Source organism: Nerophis lumbriciformis, linkage group LG29 (genome assembly GCF_033978685.3).
Source record: "Nerophis lumbriciformis linkage group LG29, RoL_Nlum_v2.1, whole genome shotgun sequence".
Lineage (NCBI taxonomy): Eukaryota > Metazoa > Chordata > Actinopteri > Syngnathiformes > Syngnathidae > Nerophis > Nerophis lumbriciformis.
This window is the reverse complement of record NC_084576.2, coordinates 26,147,557-26,164,266: the sequence shown is the minus strand read 5'-3', so window position 1 is coordinate 26,164,266 and position 16,710 is coordinate 26,147,557. Positions and strand designations below refer to the sequence as shown.

The 16,710-nt window shown below is 36.3% G+C and overlaps 1 protein-coding gene across 1 annotated transcript in view; it reads right to left on the bottom strand.

Moving 5' to 3' along the window:
* Nucleotides 1-1,304: 1,304 nt before the first annotated feature.
* dhtkd1 (dehydrogenase E1 and transketolase domain containing 1) overlaps nt 1,305-16,710 on the bottom strand; it is a 48,851-nt gene continuing 33,445 nt past the window's right edge. The window contains exons 12-17 of the mRNA XM_072911907.1: nt 11,147-11,253; nt 8,547-8,710; nt 6,924-7,007; nt 6,687-6,850; nt 1,902-1,987; nt 1,305-1,820 (exon numbers count right to left, since the gene is read on the bottom strand). Of these exons, the coding sequence (XP_072768008.1) occupies nt 1,719-1,820; nt 1,902-1,987; nt 6,687-6,850; nt 6,924-7,007; nt 8,547-8,710; nt 11,147-11,253 (707 nt within the window). The 3' untranslated portion in view covers nt 1,305-1,718. The remainder of the gene's footprint in view (nt 1,821-1,901; nt 1,988-6,686; nt 6,851-6,923; nt 7,008-8,546; nt 8,711-11,146; nt 11,254-16,710) is intronic.

Sequence of the window (16,710 nt, the reverse complement as noted above, 5' to 3'; positions counted from 1 at the left end):
TTTCATTCTTTTCGCCAAAATAGGATATAAATTTATGAAAATAATTAAACATGTTTAGTATTGTTTACTCATATTTGAAAATAGGAAATAATAATAATGTGAGGACACTGACATATTGTGTGAAACAAGTGTGAAAATATTTACCTTCAAGATTGTTACACCACTGACAATATTGTTTCAAGAGACTACATACAAACTTAATATTACAAAATAGTATTATATGCAAATTTATTTCAAATAAATTGTTAACTGGAATCAATAATGCGACTCTTTGAATTTCTGTAATTTCATAATATATTTTCATGTGGCTTTTTATTTTTAGAAAAACCCATTTATATTTCGCAAAGCAATAATTGGTTAATATTTAAAACAAACATGCGTATTTCGCAAGCAAATATTTTTTAGCTTACCTCATTATTAACAACCCTGTCTGTAACTGAAGTGGGTTGTTTGGCTGGATCTTTCCTCTCGATGTCTACGGCAGTTGTCGATGTAAACAAAGGATGAAGTCCGTAAGGTTTGCTCACTTTCGGTTGATATCCAAAAGTACCAGCTAGTGAAAAGTTCGTTTTCCTTGCTTCAAGTTGTTTCATATGTTTTTGGTGTTTCGCATGTACTTCCAAAGCCTTGAAACCTCGTGATCCATAGTCAATATTATCATGACACCACGTGCACAAAACCTTTCCGGGACGATCGATTTTCCGAATAAAAATACCGAACAAAGTCGTAAGTTCCTTCTTCCCAACAGTATCAGTGATTTCCCTTTCCATCCAGTCCCATCGAAACTTATTTTTGACATGTTTATCAATTTCTTTTACTCGTAAAGCGTCCTTTCTCTCGAGAACCGACATCGTTTACATATGGAAAATGGCGGTAATAACCATTATGAATGATGACGTTATTAACGTCATCATTCATAACAGATGTCCTGATTGGTCACAAGGAACATATCGACCAATCAACTACGGCGTAATATAAACTACGTCTCGAATCTTGATTTAGGGTCGAAAAAAAACCGGAAAAACAGGAGATAATTATTATTTTTTTCCCGAGATTAAAAAAGACGGAATTCCGATTTTAGATGGAAAAATCACATGCCTGCCTAAAAATCACGTATTCGGACCCTCGGCACTATCTTAAAAAGTACGGCGGCTTCCGGCGAAAAATTTTCCGTGGGAATTTTCTAGTTTTCTTTCTATCATCACATTTATTTGAGGAAGGAAACATTGGAAGGGCATAAAGATGTTGTTTGGTGCTTTCAGGTTCATTCGACAACGTCAGTGAGATGACAACCACACCGGACAGAAGCATGAAAATAGATTTATTTCTCTTTAAATATCTTGATTGGGTTCATTTGCATTCGCCCTTTAGCACCATGAATTTTTCTGCAATGAAAATAATGGAGTACCTACCTTTGTGCCTGATGAGGGCACATTAAATATGACATAACACGATCTAACATTCAATTAGCTCAGTGGTAACAATTGTCTAAAAGGTCAGAAACTTCTTCAAATGACGCTTTGCATCAAATTCCCACTTCCAGTTAAGTTTGCATATTCTTCAATGACTATAACTATCGGGGTTCACCTGAGCGATACTTCAGATGACATCGCTGACTTTAATGGAGCGTTTGTTCACAATACAAACTATTTAATCAAGCTAAAGTTGATGTTTTTCAAAATAAAGTTGCATCTCCGTGTTTTGCAGCCGGTTTAGTCCTAAGAGAAGGTGGCGTCGAGTAGGGCCTCTTGCTGCTGCTGATGGATGGCGCCGATGCCCACGGCGGGAGCGGGCAGAGCGGGTCGGCTCACTAACCGCAGCTGGAGACCAAAGCAACTTTTTTTTTCTCCCTCTTTTCTTTTCAAATTTGACATTTGAACACCAACAGGAGTAATGCTCACCTTGCAGGCCAGTTGCTTCTCAAACCTGGGGTTGACAAAAGACCAGGGGCCCATGTTCTGAGGCTCCTCCTGGCTCCAGATGAACTCTGCAAGGTTTTCAGTTTGCATGCACGCTGCAGTTTAGTCAAAGTGAAACTACAAGTCGGCGAGTCAAAGTGAAAGTTTGTTGAATTGCCTTGCAGATATTCATGTTTGAACACGTTTATGGATAGAGTAGCCAGACGTTGTACTCAAGTAAGACTACTGTTACTTTAGAGCTTTATTACTCAAGTAAAAGTAAGGAGTAGTCACTCAAATATTTACTTGAGTAAAAGTATGTTGTGAAAAAACGACTCAAGTACTGAGTAACTGATGAGTAACCTGTTCGTTTAATGATGACGACAACAAATAATGCGCAAAAACATAAAAATAGCAATGAGCAAATTCAGAGCCAGGATTATCTCTTAAGCAACTAAAACAATAACATATATTAAATAATAATACATTAACATAAGAAAAATTAAGGCAAATTGAGCCACAATAACTTAACAGCACCATAGGCTCAGTAGGCAGACATTACAAAGGAAAATAACAAGTTAGCCTTTACTTACAATAATTAGGGATGATGTTCGATAAGAAATGATCGAGTTCGAGCCCATTATCGAATCCTCTTATCGAACCGATTCCTTATCGATTTTCTGATCGAATCCAGATAGGTTGTTGTATATGGGAAAAAACCCACAATATTTGGTTTAACAAAAGCTCACTTTTATTTTATAAGAAAAAAATAAAATAAAAGAAATAAATAAATATTGACTGTTACCCCCCTAAAAAAATATATATATATTTATATATATATTGACTGTTGTTACCTAAAGTATATTAAGTGGGATTTTTCAGAAAAACAAATATATACAGTAACACAAAAACAACCTGTCTCTGTGATCACTATAGGTGTATAAATAATAATATAGTGTTAAATAAAATCAGTCCCTTGGGCACAAAACTGAAAATAATACAGCTCTCCAAAAAGTGCACTTCTGCTGCTATTGGAACATACTAACTACACACACTATGACACTAAGAACACCACAGTCATCAATCAACAATTCTTCCCCCCTTACATGAGAGCGAAGCCTGGCAATAATTGCATATTGCCTGTTCTGCCCTCACTATACGTGTTGAGGTTATACAGCTAACAAACAATCCAAAGCAGATTAATCTATTTAGGCTCTTTATTGTTGTTGATCTTGCTTTGTCTTTTCCAATCTTTACTTTTGTCTTGCACTGGACTGTTTTTTTTGGTGTGGTGAAATGTTTTTGGTGTGGTGAAATGTGTCCTCTGCATTTGACCCATCTCCTTGTTCACCCCCTGGGAGGTGAGTGGAGCAGTGGGCAGCAGCGGTGGCCGCACCCGGGAATCATTTTTGGTGATTTAACCCCCGATTCCAACCCTTGATGCGGAGTGCCAAGCAGGGAGGTAATGGGTCCCATTTTTATAGTCTTTGGTATGACTCGGCCGGGGTTTGAACTCACAACCTACCGATCTCAGGGCGGATACTCTAACCACTAGGCCACTGAGTAGAAACAGCTGTTGCCACGTAATCAGGGGAAAGTCCAAATAAAAGAGGAGGCGTACAATCTTTCGTCAGAGCGTTGGACGACACTGTACAAGGGTACAGTGTCTTCGCGTTTCTCCTCATTCAGCCAAATTTAATTTTGTCTCTGTTTAATTCCTTGCTTCTTGTCTTGTTTAATAGATGTCATCAGTGTTTGAACCTGACAGTTTGTTTGAAGCAGGGGTGTCAAACATACGGCCCTAGAGTGGAGTCGGCTCTCTTGGTTGCTTTGTTGGGTCTGCACCTGTATCTGGCCATGCTCTCCCCCACCCCAGCAGACGATGGCGTGTATGTTTTTGTTATTGTTGTTGTTGTTGTTTCACTTTTGTAGCTGTGTGTAGAAGCGGCTGGTCATTAAAAGTGTATTGTATCATAACAACTTGACTGCAAATTGTTAGTTGCTACTCTGGGACTACTTTTGTTTACGCATCAGTTCTGTTTGTTGTCCACTAATGATAGCGATTTGGCAATGTATAGCTACTTTAATAGGGCCCCTTTAAACAACATTTCTCTTTTCTAAAGTAAATCTGTACAGAAAATATGATCATCTACATCAACAATATGATTTGTCTGAGTGGCTGGGCAGGACAGATTGAACAAATAAATATAATAACCCATAAAAATCGAATTATTATTATTATTTTTTAAATCAATTAAGAATCGTTACAAATAAAAATCGAGATTATTGTGAAAATAGATTTTTTTTGACAGCTCTAATAAAAATGTGTATTTTTTTATTATTTGAATTTCCTATGTACAATTGTGTCAAGTCAACAAAAAAATAAATAAAGTGGATCTATTCTACTTCAAAATAAGATTTTTTTAAGTCAACAAAAACTCAAAAATCTATATATTTAAATATATATTAAATATAATTATTTACTATTATCTTTTTTTAGTACATGTTTGTTTTTTTTGTTTTTTTAAATCAATTAAGAATTGTTACAAATAAAAATCGAGATTATCGTGAAAATAGATTTTTTTTGACAGCTCTAATAAAAATGTGTATTTTTTTATTATTTGAATTTCCTATGTACATTTGTGTCAAGTCAACAAAAAAAAATAAAGTGGATCTATTCTACTTCAAAATAAGATTTTTTTAAGTCAACAAAAACTCAAAAATCTATATATTTAAATATATATTAAATATAATTATTTACCATTATCTTTTTTTAGTACATGTTTTTTTTAATTTTTTTAAATCAATTAAGAATTGTTACAAATAAAAATCGAGATTATCGTGAAAATAGATTTTTTTTGACATCTCTAATAAAAATGTGTATTTTTTTATTATTTGAATTTCCTATGTACATTTGTGTCAAGTCAACAACAAAAAAATAAAGTGGATCTATTCTACTTCAAAATAAGATTTTTTTAAATCAACAAAAACTCAAAAATCTATATATTTAAATATATATTAAATATAATTATTTACTATTATCTTTTTTTAGTACATGTTTGTTTTTTGTTTTTTTAAATCAATTAAGAATTGTTACAAATAAAAATCGAGATTATCGTGAAAATAGATTTTTTTTGACATCTCTAATAAAAATGTGTATTTTTTTATTATTTGAATTTCCTATGTACATTTGTGTCAGGTCAACAAAAAAAAAATTAAGTGGATCTATTCTACTTCAAAATAAGATTTTTTTAAATCAACAAAAACTCAAAAATCTATATATTTAAATATATATTAAATATAATTATTTACTATTATCTTTTTTTAGTACATGTTTGTTTTTTGTTTTTTTAAATCAATTAAGAATTGTTACAAATAAAAATCGAGATTATCGTGAAAATAGATTTTTTTTGACAGCTCTAATAAAAATGTGTATTTTTTTATTATTTGAATTTCCTATGTACATTTGTGTCAAGTCAACAAAAAAAAAATAAAGTGGATCTATTCTACTTCAAAATAAGATTTTTTTAAGCCAACAAAAACTCAAAAATCTATATATTTAAATATATATTAAATATAATTATTTACTATTATCTTTTTTTAGTATATGTTTGTTTTTTGTTTTTTTAAATCAATTAAGAATTGTTACAAATAAAAATCGAGATTATCGTGAAAATAGATTTTTTTTTGACATCTCTAATAAAAATGTGTATTTTTTTATTATTTGAATTTCCTATGTACATTTGTGTCAAGTCAACAAAAAATAAATAAAGTGGATCTATTCTACTTCAAAATAAGATTTTTTTAAGTCAACAAAAACTCAAAAATCTATATATTTAAATATATATTAAATATAATTATTTACTATTATCTTTTTTTAGTACATGTTTGTTTTTTGTTTTTTTGAATCAATTAAGAATTGTTACAAATAAAAATCGAGATTATTGTGAAAATAGATTTTTTTTGACATCTCTAATAAAAATGTGTATTTTTTTATTATTTGAATTTCCTATGTACATTTGTGTCAAGTCAACAAAAAAAAAATAAAGTGGATCTATTCTACTTCAAAATAAGATTTTTTTAAATCGACAAAAACTCAAAAATCTATATATTTAAATATATATTAAATATAATTATTTACTATTATCTTTTTTTAGTACATGTTTGTTTTTTTTAAATCAATTAAGAACTGTTACAAATAAAAATCGAGATTATTGTGAAAATCGATTTTTTTTGACAGCTCTAATAAAAATGTGTATTTTTTTATTATTTGAATTTCCTATGTACATTTGTGTCAAGTCAACAACAAAAAAATAAAGTGGATCTATTCTACGTCAAAATAAGATTTTTTTAAATCAACAAAAACTCAAAAATCTATATATTTAAATATATATTAAATATAATTATTTACTATTATCTTTTTTTAGTACATGTTTGTTTTTTGTTTTTTTAAATCAATTAAGAATTGTTACAAATAAAAATCGAGATTATCGTGAAAATAGATTTTTTTTGACATCTCTAATAAAAATGTGTATTTTTTTATTATTTGAATTTCCTATGTACATTTGTGTCAAGTCAACAAAAAAATAAATAAAGTGGATCTATTCTACTTCAAAATAAGATTTTTTTAAGTCAACAAAAACTCAAAAATCTATATATTTAAATATATATTAAATATAATTATTTAATATTATCTTTTTTAGTACATGTTTGTTTTTTGTTTTTTTGCCTGTCTTGTTGCTGATGGACTTTTACTTTGTTTATTTTCAAGTTGTGTGCTTGACCCACCTTTAGCGTTGGGGTACTTCCGGAGTTCTGCCTGCAGAGCGTCCAGAGGGAAAGGACAGAGCTCCTCCAAGCGAACAAGCGCTGTGTCATGTTTGGCTGCAGCGTCCCTCCGCTTCAGCAAGGCATAGTAGTGTTTCCCTGAGCACAGCACCACCTTCTGGACACTGTGTGGAATCACAAAAAAACAGTTGACCAGTGGAGAACTGGGGGATGACAACAAAATGTCTTGTGTTGTACCTTCCGGCTGGGACGGAGGTGTCTCCCAAAACGGGTTTGAAGGACTGTCCTGGTGCCATCTCGCTCAAGCTGGACGCCGCCCCCTTTAGGAAGAACAGTGATATCAACGTCAAGTAAAGATCTCATTTTTTTACAAACCCCAAAACCAGTGAAGTTGGCACGTTGTGTAAATGGTAAATAAAAACAGAATTGCAAATTTGCAAATATTTTTCAACTTATATTCAATTGAATAGACTGGAAAGACAAGATATTTAATGTTCGAACTGGAAAACGTTATTTTTTGCAAATATTAGCTCATTTGGAATTAGATGCCTGCAACATGTTTAAAAAAAAAGCTGGCACAAGTGGCAAAAAAGACTGAGAAAGTTGAGGAATCCTCATCAAACACTTATTTGGAACATTGCACAGGTGAACAGGCTAATTGGGAACAGGTGGGTGCCATGATTGGGTATAAAAGCAGCTTTCATGAAATGCTCAGTCATTCACAAACAAGGATGGGGCGAGGGTCACCACTTTGTCAACAAATGCGTGAGCAAATTGTTTAAGAACAACATTTCTCAACCAGCTATTGCAAGGAATTTAGGGATTTCACCATCTATGGTCCGTGATATCATCAAAGGTTCAGAGAATCACTGCACGTAACACTGAATGACCTTGGATCCCTCAGGCAATACTGCATCAAAAACCGACATCAGTGTGTAAAGGATATCGCCACATGGGCTCAGGAACATTTCAGAAAACCACTGTCAGTAGCAACAGTTGGTCGCTACATCTGTAAGTGCAAGTTAAAACTCTACTATGCAAAACCACAGCCATTTATCAACAACACCCAGAAACGTCGCCGGCTTTGCTGGGCCCAAGCTCATCTAAGATGGACTGATGCAAAGTGGAAAAGTGTTCTGTGTTCTGACGAGTCCACATTTCAAATTGATTTTGGAAACTGTGGACGTCAAAGGGGAAAAGAACCATCCGAACTGTTATAGGGGCAAAGTTGAAAAGCCAGCATCTGTGATGGTATGGGGGTGTATTAGTGTCCAAGACATGGGTAACTTACACATCTGTGAAGGCACCATTAATGCTGAAAGGTACAAACAGGTTTTGGAGCAAAGTATGTTGCCATCCTAGCAACGTTATCATGGACGCCCCTGCTTATTTCAGCAAGACAATGCCAAGCCACAAGTAACAACAGCGTGGCTTCATAGTTAACAGTGTGGGTACTAGAATGGCCTGTCTATAGTCCAGACCGTTGAAAATGTGTGGCGCATTATGAAGCCTAAAATACCACAACGGAGACCCCGGACTGTTGAACAACTTAAGCTGTACATCAAGCAAGAATGGGAACGAATTCCACCTGAAAAGCTTCAAAAATGTGTCTCCTCAGTTCCCAAACCTTTACTGAGTGTTGTTAAAAGGAAAGGCCACGTAACACAGTTAATGATTATTTGCAAAAAAAAAAATTAAGTTTCTCAGTAGGAACATTAAATATCTCGTCTTTGCAGTCTATTCAATTGAATATAAGTTGAAAATGATTTGCAAATCAGTGTATTCTGTTTTTATTTACGAATTAAACACTGTGCCAACGTCACTGGTTTTGGGTTTCGTAAAACTACTGATATACTTCCCGAAAACCTCAGCAGCATCTTGGGTCCGATGACGATGAGAGGCTTGCGGAAGTTGCGGATCATCTGCCGCCTGAGCAGGTGGAAGTACTGGGCGGAGGTGGTGGGGTTGACCACAGCCATGTTGACATTGTCGCCGTCCACGCCCTCCTCCTTGCTGTCGCACATCTACAGTAAGTGGGGAAGACGGACAGCAGATATGTTTGTTGGTAGCACAATGAGTGGTTGTAGTGAACTTTACCTGAAATTAAAGTTAAAGTTAAAGTACCACACTGCAAAAACTGAAATCTAAGTAAGATGAAATATCTCAAATAAGGGTGATATTTGCTTATTTTCTGTCTGATAAGATAATTCTTCTCACTAAGCAGATTTTATGTTAGAGTGTTTTACTTGTTTTAAGTGTTTTGGTCCTAAATGATCTCAGTAAGATATTACAGCTGAGATTTGATTACCTATATTGAGTAAAACATGCTTGAAACTAGACTATCAAGTGTTGCAAAGCTGTGTCATCAACACTCACAAGTATAAGAGTACTTTTTTAAAGTAATAATTTCTTACTTCAAGCATGAAAAAAAAAAGATGATTTTGACACAATTGTGTCTCATAATTAAAACAGATGACAGCCAAATGGACTTTGCTGTTTTACTTTCAATGAAACGATAGAAAATACGTACTCATATAGTAGTACAGTTGGCACAGTACATTAAACCATACTTGCCAACCTTGAGACCTCCAATTTCGGGAGGTGGGGGGTGGGTGCGGGGGGCGTGGTTGGGGTGGGGGCGTGGTTAAGAGGGGCGGAGTATATTTACAGCTAGAATTCACCAAGTCAAGTATTTCATATATATACCGTATATATATATATATATATATATATATATATATATATATATATATATATATATATATATATATATATATATCCCTGCGACCCCGAAGGGAATAAGCGGTAGAAAATGGATGGATGGATGGATGGATGGATATATATATATATATATATATATGTCTTAATAAGGTTATCCAAAAAATAGTGCTCGATACCGTAGTAGAACGCAATATATGTATGTGTGGGGGAAAAAAATCACAAGACTATTTCATCTCTACAGACCTGTTTCATGAGGGGGGTACCCTCAATCGTCAGGACGATTGAGGTTACCCCCCTCATGAAACAGGCCTGTAGAGATGAAATAGTCTTGTGATTTTTTTTCCACACACATACATATATATATATATATATATATATATATATATATATATATATATATATATATATATATATATATATATAAGAAATAATTGACTTTCAGTTAATTCTAGCTATATATATTATATATATATATATATATATATATATAAATAAAAGAAATACTTGAATTTCAGTGTTCATTTATTTACACATATACACACACATAACACTCATCTACTCATTGTTGAGTTAAGGGTTGAATTGTCCATCATTGTTCTATTCTCTGTCACTATCTTTCTAACCATGCTGAACACCCTCTCTGATGATGCATTGCTGTGTGGCACGCACAAAAGTGCTTTCATCAAATGCACTAGATGGCAGTATTGTCCTGTTTAAGAGTGTCACAACATTGCTGTTTACGGCAGACGGACTGCTTTACTGTAGACGTTCTTTATATTGTGGGAAAGCGGACTCAGGTCCGCATGGAGCTGGAGGGGGCGTGGCCTCCAGCTCCGCCTGAATTTCGGGAGATTTTCGGGAGAAAATTTGTCCCGGGAGGTTTTCGGGAGAGGCGCTGAATTTCGTGAGTTTCCCGGAAAATCCGGGAGGGTTGGCAAGTATGCATTAAACTGCATTAATATTTAAACATTTAACATGTGACATTTCTAACAATTTTGAACAGAAATAGTTCGTGCACATTCAGATAAATTCCTCAAAATTACAATAAAAATTTTTTGGCCGGGGGCCGGGCTGTATATATGCGCACTAATTGACTGAAAGAGCACGCACTTGGCGCGATGATGTCATGTTATCGATGGAAAAATGCATTTTTAGACCATATGATTTGCTTGAGCGGCTAGGAGACCCCGAGAGTAACAAGCGGTTGCCTTGTTGCCTTTCCATTAAGAACAATAAATTAGTTTTTAGTATAAGTTTGCTGGTTTCAAGAAATGTAATGCCGAGCACATATCATTATGTCAAGATAATGGCACTAGCATTTATTTCATTTAAGAATATTTTTCAACATATTGAGCAAAAAAGGTCTCTTTTTTTTCTACCAAGAAAAGTGCACTTGTTATTAGTGAGAATATACTTATTTTAAGGTATTTTTGGGTTCATTGAAGTTAGCTAATTTGACTTGTTTTGGAAAGTCTTGACAAGCCAAATTTTCTTGTTCTATTGGCAGATAATTTTGCTTAGTTCAAATAAAATACCCCTAATTTTTGTATTTTTTTTCTTGTTTTTGAACACTGACTTTTTGCAGTGTGCCATATTAAAAAAGGGTCTTTTTAATCGGTTATCAGATTGAACTTTGCACCCGATCCTAAAAAATTGTGCAATCCTCCACGCTATACTACTTTATAGTACATGACATTGTTGAGTAGCATCTTAGCATAGGTGGCTAAGGGTGGTTTCACCTGCAGGAAGCGCTCCATGCGGCAGGAGGAATGTTCCGGTCCGGCGCCGTCGTAGCCGTGAGGCAGCAGGATCACCATCCCACATTGGAGCAGCCACTTGGCCTCGCCTGCAAACACACCAGTTGAACAGCTGAACGTTTTTTCTTCAAATCCCCAGAAAACTGAATGTAATTCTTAAGGGGAAATGCACTGTTTTTAGAAAGACATGACGACGGATGGTTTAAAAAAAAAAAAAAGCCTTCTAAATATTACGGTAAACAAACGTAAATAAAAGTCTGCTTACAGCGGAGCCAATGGGAGTGCCACTATTCCGCCCATAAAATCCAATAAATAACCATTCAAAAAGCGCCAAAACAATACTCCATTTACATTCGGTGACTTGAATATTAACAAGCATTAGTAGAGATAAATGCTTTAAAATGTAATATCGGAAATGATCGGTATCGGTTTCAAAAAGTAAAATGTATGACATTTTAAAACGCCGCTGTACGGAGTGGTACACGGACGTAGGGAGAAGTAAGAAGTACAGAGCAGTTGCGTCTTCCAGTCAACGTTCCCTCTAAGGTGCGCGCCTGTGCAATTGCGCACTGCTCAAGCGTCCTCTGCGCACAGCAAATATATGCCGCGCACCAAATCAAACCCATCTGAATTCTAAACAAAATAAACACATTTATTCTGTATAATTTTGCAATGCAACTCTGAGTGACAGTGACAACAAGCGGCCCAAACGGTGTTCGTCAACACCGTTCAATTGAACACCGTTCAATTATTGTAACGTCTATCGAGATGCTTCGAGGACAGGAATTATATCGATCACTTTATTGAGCAAAACTTATGGCGTCACATTAGTGCCAAAAATCCGAGCGCATAAAAACTGTTATCGCGCGCTGATTCTCCACTTCGTGCGCGCGCGCGACACCCTTTTTCGCACGCGTGGTGCCTTTTTGCGCGCGCGCGGTGCCTTTCTGCGCGCTCTCTGTGTACTCCTGGCATCTCTCCTCACGCTGTCATGTTTCTTTTTGGCACTTTGGGGGGCGGGTATGCTTAGACGGCCCCTCCTTTCTGATTGGTCAGGCGAAAAATGCTGAAAAATGCTCAGAGCCAATCAGAAGTATAGCAGGGCGGGTCATCGTCAATATGTATCAAGATTTACGGAGGAAGAAGTGGATAAAAAAATGTCGCGCGCTGATGAAGGTTATTTCGTACCACATAAACACAATACAGGGTAATACAAAATGTGACCCAAATAAATAATAAGACAACAAACACCATAATCACATCTTTCAGCCAGAACTGGTCCACCAGCAATAACATCCAACCATAACATTATTTTATATTTTCACTTCTTCTTGAACATTTTTTTTCTAATGTATGGAATTTCCTTTGATTCAGGAATAAAATTAATGAAATAATCTTTGAATTTTGTTTTTAAAATGTTAAAAATAGCCTTTAATAATGTATTCTGAAACAGTTTAAAATAATCAGAGAACTGACTAACACTGACCCTACACAACTATGTTGCACAATTAAGTCTTTTTTTTTTTAAAGCGAAAGAGGTCATTTCAACAGGTACAGCATCCTATGTCATATCTACATGTAATAAGATTTGTAACAAGGCAAACCGTTTGTAAATTGGTCGAAAATCGAGCAAGTTATGGTAATTTAATTAGTACATGTACCGTTGACATCAATGTAATGATTGAGGCTAGATGTCCGAGGTAAGATGGCTACAACGTTGCTACGCTGGAGAATGATTGGTCATATGAAAAATGCTCAGAGCCAAACAGAAAGGAGGGGCCGTCTAAGCATACCCGCCCCCAAAGTGCCAAAAAGAAACATGACAGCGCGAGGAGAGATGCCAGGAGTACACAGAGAGCGCGCAGAAAGGCGTCGCGCGCGCGCAAAAAGGCACCACGCGCGCGCACGAAGTGGAGAATCAGCGCGCGATAACAGTTTTTATGCGCTCGGATTTTTGGCACTAATGTGACGCCATAAAAACTATTTATATTGGGCCATAACCACACCAAAAACATGAGTAAAAAACTTCTATCTGGAAAAACTAGTCATTTTCTGCCGTACAAAGCAGGCCAAAAGCAACTTGTCATCTGTCACCAACACGCATAGCACTAAGCCACTGGTGCGTTTATGGCCACACAAAAAGTCGGACAACTCAAACACCACACAAAGTTACACTACGACTCCTCAGTCATACGTGTGCTTATTCTACTGTCATTTATTATTAATGTTAATTTATTGATATTAATCATGGAATGCTGTTACTAGAGAAAGTTACACACTTCATCCTATGCTTACATTTCATTGTGCAACATGAGGATGTTTAAGGGGAACTAAATGTGATCTCTGAAAGGGGTACAAATGATTTCCAAAGCAGGACCCCCACCCAGACATATTGTACTAATTCATAGCTTATGGAAAAAAAAAAAATATTTTATTTTTATTACAAGTGGGCCAAAACTCTAATATGACAAAATAATCTCATGAAAATGACTCCTCTCATTTGAGTGTTATTATAAAAGATTGGTTTGAGACAGGCGTGCTGCTGGTATTGCTCACATGTGCTCCACTGATTGCTCAGGGAGTTTTTGTGTTTGCTCACACACATGAAAAATTAGAGGGAACATTGCTCCCAGTCGTATTTGCTAACCCTCCCGATTTTCCCAGGAGACTCCCGAATTTCAGTGCCCCTCCCGAAAATCTCCCGGGGCAACCATTCTCCAGAATATCTACCGATTTCCACCCAGGCAATAATATTGGGGGGCGTGCCTTAAAGGCACTGCCTTTGCGTGCCGGCCCAATCACATATTATCTTACGGCTTTTCACACACACAAGTGAATGCCAAGCATACTTGGTCAACAGCCATACAGGTCACACTGAGGGCGGCCGTATAAACAACTTTAACACTGTTACAAATATGCGCCACACTGTGAACCCACACCAAACAAGAATGACAAACACATTTCGGGAGAACATCCGCACCGTAACACAGCATAAACAAAACAGAACAAATACCCAGAACCCCTTGCAGCACTAACTCTTCCGGGACGCTACAATATACACCCCCCCGCTAACCCGTACCCCGCCCACTTCAACCTCCTCATGCTCTCTCAGGGAGAGCATGTCACAAATTCCAAGTTGCTGTTTTGAGGCATGTTAAAAAAAATAATGCACTTTGTGACTTCAATAATAAATATGGCAGTGCCATGTTGGCATTTTTTTTCCCATAACTTGAGTTGATTTATTTTGGAAAACCTTGTTACATTGTTTAATGCATCCAGCGGGGCATCACAACAAAATTAGGCATAATAATGTGTTAATTCCACGACTGTATATATTGGTATCGGTTGATATTGGAATCGGTAATTAAGAGTTGGACAATATCGGAATATCGGATATCGGCAAAAAAGCCATTATCGGACATCTCTAAGTACTAGTGGTATTGTTATTATAAGCTCTAACGCAGATTATCTATTTGTAGCGGCGCCGTGATCACTTCCCGGGTCTCTATGTTTACATCATCGAGTGGTCTGCTGCTTCCTCGCTTCCCTGCTCCCTGTAAAGTTATTCTAGATCATAAATCATGCATCTCACCTGGACAGAAGAAGTCGGAGTAGGAATTCCGACAAGTTGGTACACTTTGTGACAGCCATTTAGGACGACACGAAAAGATGCCCGGTCCCCCCTCGCACCACCCATCCCGTTTCTTTGTGAGGATTATGAGTCATTCTTCATCTAAATGGGAATATATGAACATCATAGCGGTCGGCATCCTAATGACAGCAGACATTGTACAGTAAGTGATGTTTTATCTTGTTTGTTGGCTTTCAAAGTCTGCAACGTTTTTGAAAGTAATGTGCCGCGAATGCTTACAATGATCAAAAGAGGTATATATTAAATGTTATTATGAATGTTATTACGTTACATATATACTGACATCATGTATATATTACATGTTATTATGAATGTTACTACATTACATATATACTTACATCATGTATATATTACATGTTATTATAAATGTTACTACATTACATATATACTTACATCATGTATATATTACATGTCATTATGAATGTTACTACATTACATATATACCGTATTTTTCAGAGTGTAAGTCGCACCGGAGTATAAGTCGCACCTGCCCAAAATGCATAATAAAAAAGGAAAAAAACATATATAAGTCGCACTGGAGCCCGGCCAAACTATGAAAAAAACTGCGACTTATAGTCCGAAAAATACGGTACTTACATCATGTATATAAAACCCTAAGGGAGGTGTTTGGATGTTTTTTTAGAGGATCTATAGGCAGAATTGAACGGCTTCCATAGGCTCCATTGTAAGTGGACTTTTGATCGCATGTTTTTAAAGGGGAACATTATCACCAGACCTATGTAAGCGTCAATATATACCTTGATGTTGCAGAAAAAAGACCATATATTTTTTTAACCGATTTCCGAACTCTAAATGGGTGAATTTTGGCGAATTAAACGCCTTTCTATTATTCGCTCTCGGAAGCAATACGCCATTTTCTCACTTTCGTCGGTGTGTTGTCGGAGGGTGTAACAACACGAACAGGGACGGATTCAAGTTGCACCAGTGGCCCAAAGATGCGAAAGTGGCAAGAAATTGGACGGAATTTGTTCAAAATACGAGGGTGTGGGGAAAGCCGAGGAAATGGTCAGTCGTTTGTTCCGCACACTTTACCGACGAAAGCTATGCTACGACAGAGATGGCAAGAATGAGTGGATATCCTGCGACGCTCAAAGCAGATGCATTTCCAACGATAAAGTCAAAGAAATCTGCCGCCAGACCCCCATTGAATCTGCCGGAGTGTGTGAGCTATTCAGGGACAAAGGACCTCGGTAGCACGGCAAGCAATGGCGGCAGTTTGTTCCCGCAGACGAGCGAGCTAAACCCCCTGGATGTCTTGGCTCACACCGTCCCTTATGCCACCGAAGATGATCAAGAGAAGAATATCGACCCTAGCTTCCCTGGCCTGCTGACATCAACTCCAAAACTGGACAGATCAGCTTTCAGGAAAAGAGAGTGGATGAGGGTATGTCTACAGAATATATTAATTGATGAAAACTTTATTCATTACTCGCGGTTTTACGTAAATTATTATACATAAACTGTGTTTACCAATAATTTAGCTTAAAAACATTAATTTTTTTCAATCATTCGAGTACATTCGGGTAGTCTTGTGTAATGCAGTATTTTGTGTCTATTTAGGTATGGTTAACCTGAGTGCTGAAATCGTGGAAAAATATATGTTCTTAGCGCCCCTGAAATGGGCTGTCTGCACTCTCAAAGTGCATGTTGTTGCCAAATGTATTTCATATGCTGTAAACCTAGTTCATAGTTGTTAGTAATTATCTTATCAGACAGTGTTAAGCCGCTGAAATCAGAGTCTGAATCCGAGCTAATGTCGCTATACCTTGCTGTTTGTTTGTATTGGCATCACTGTGTGACGTCACAGGAAAATGGACGGGTGTTAGAGATGCGCGGATAGGCAATTATTTCATCCGCAACCGCATCACAAAAG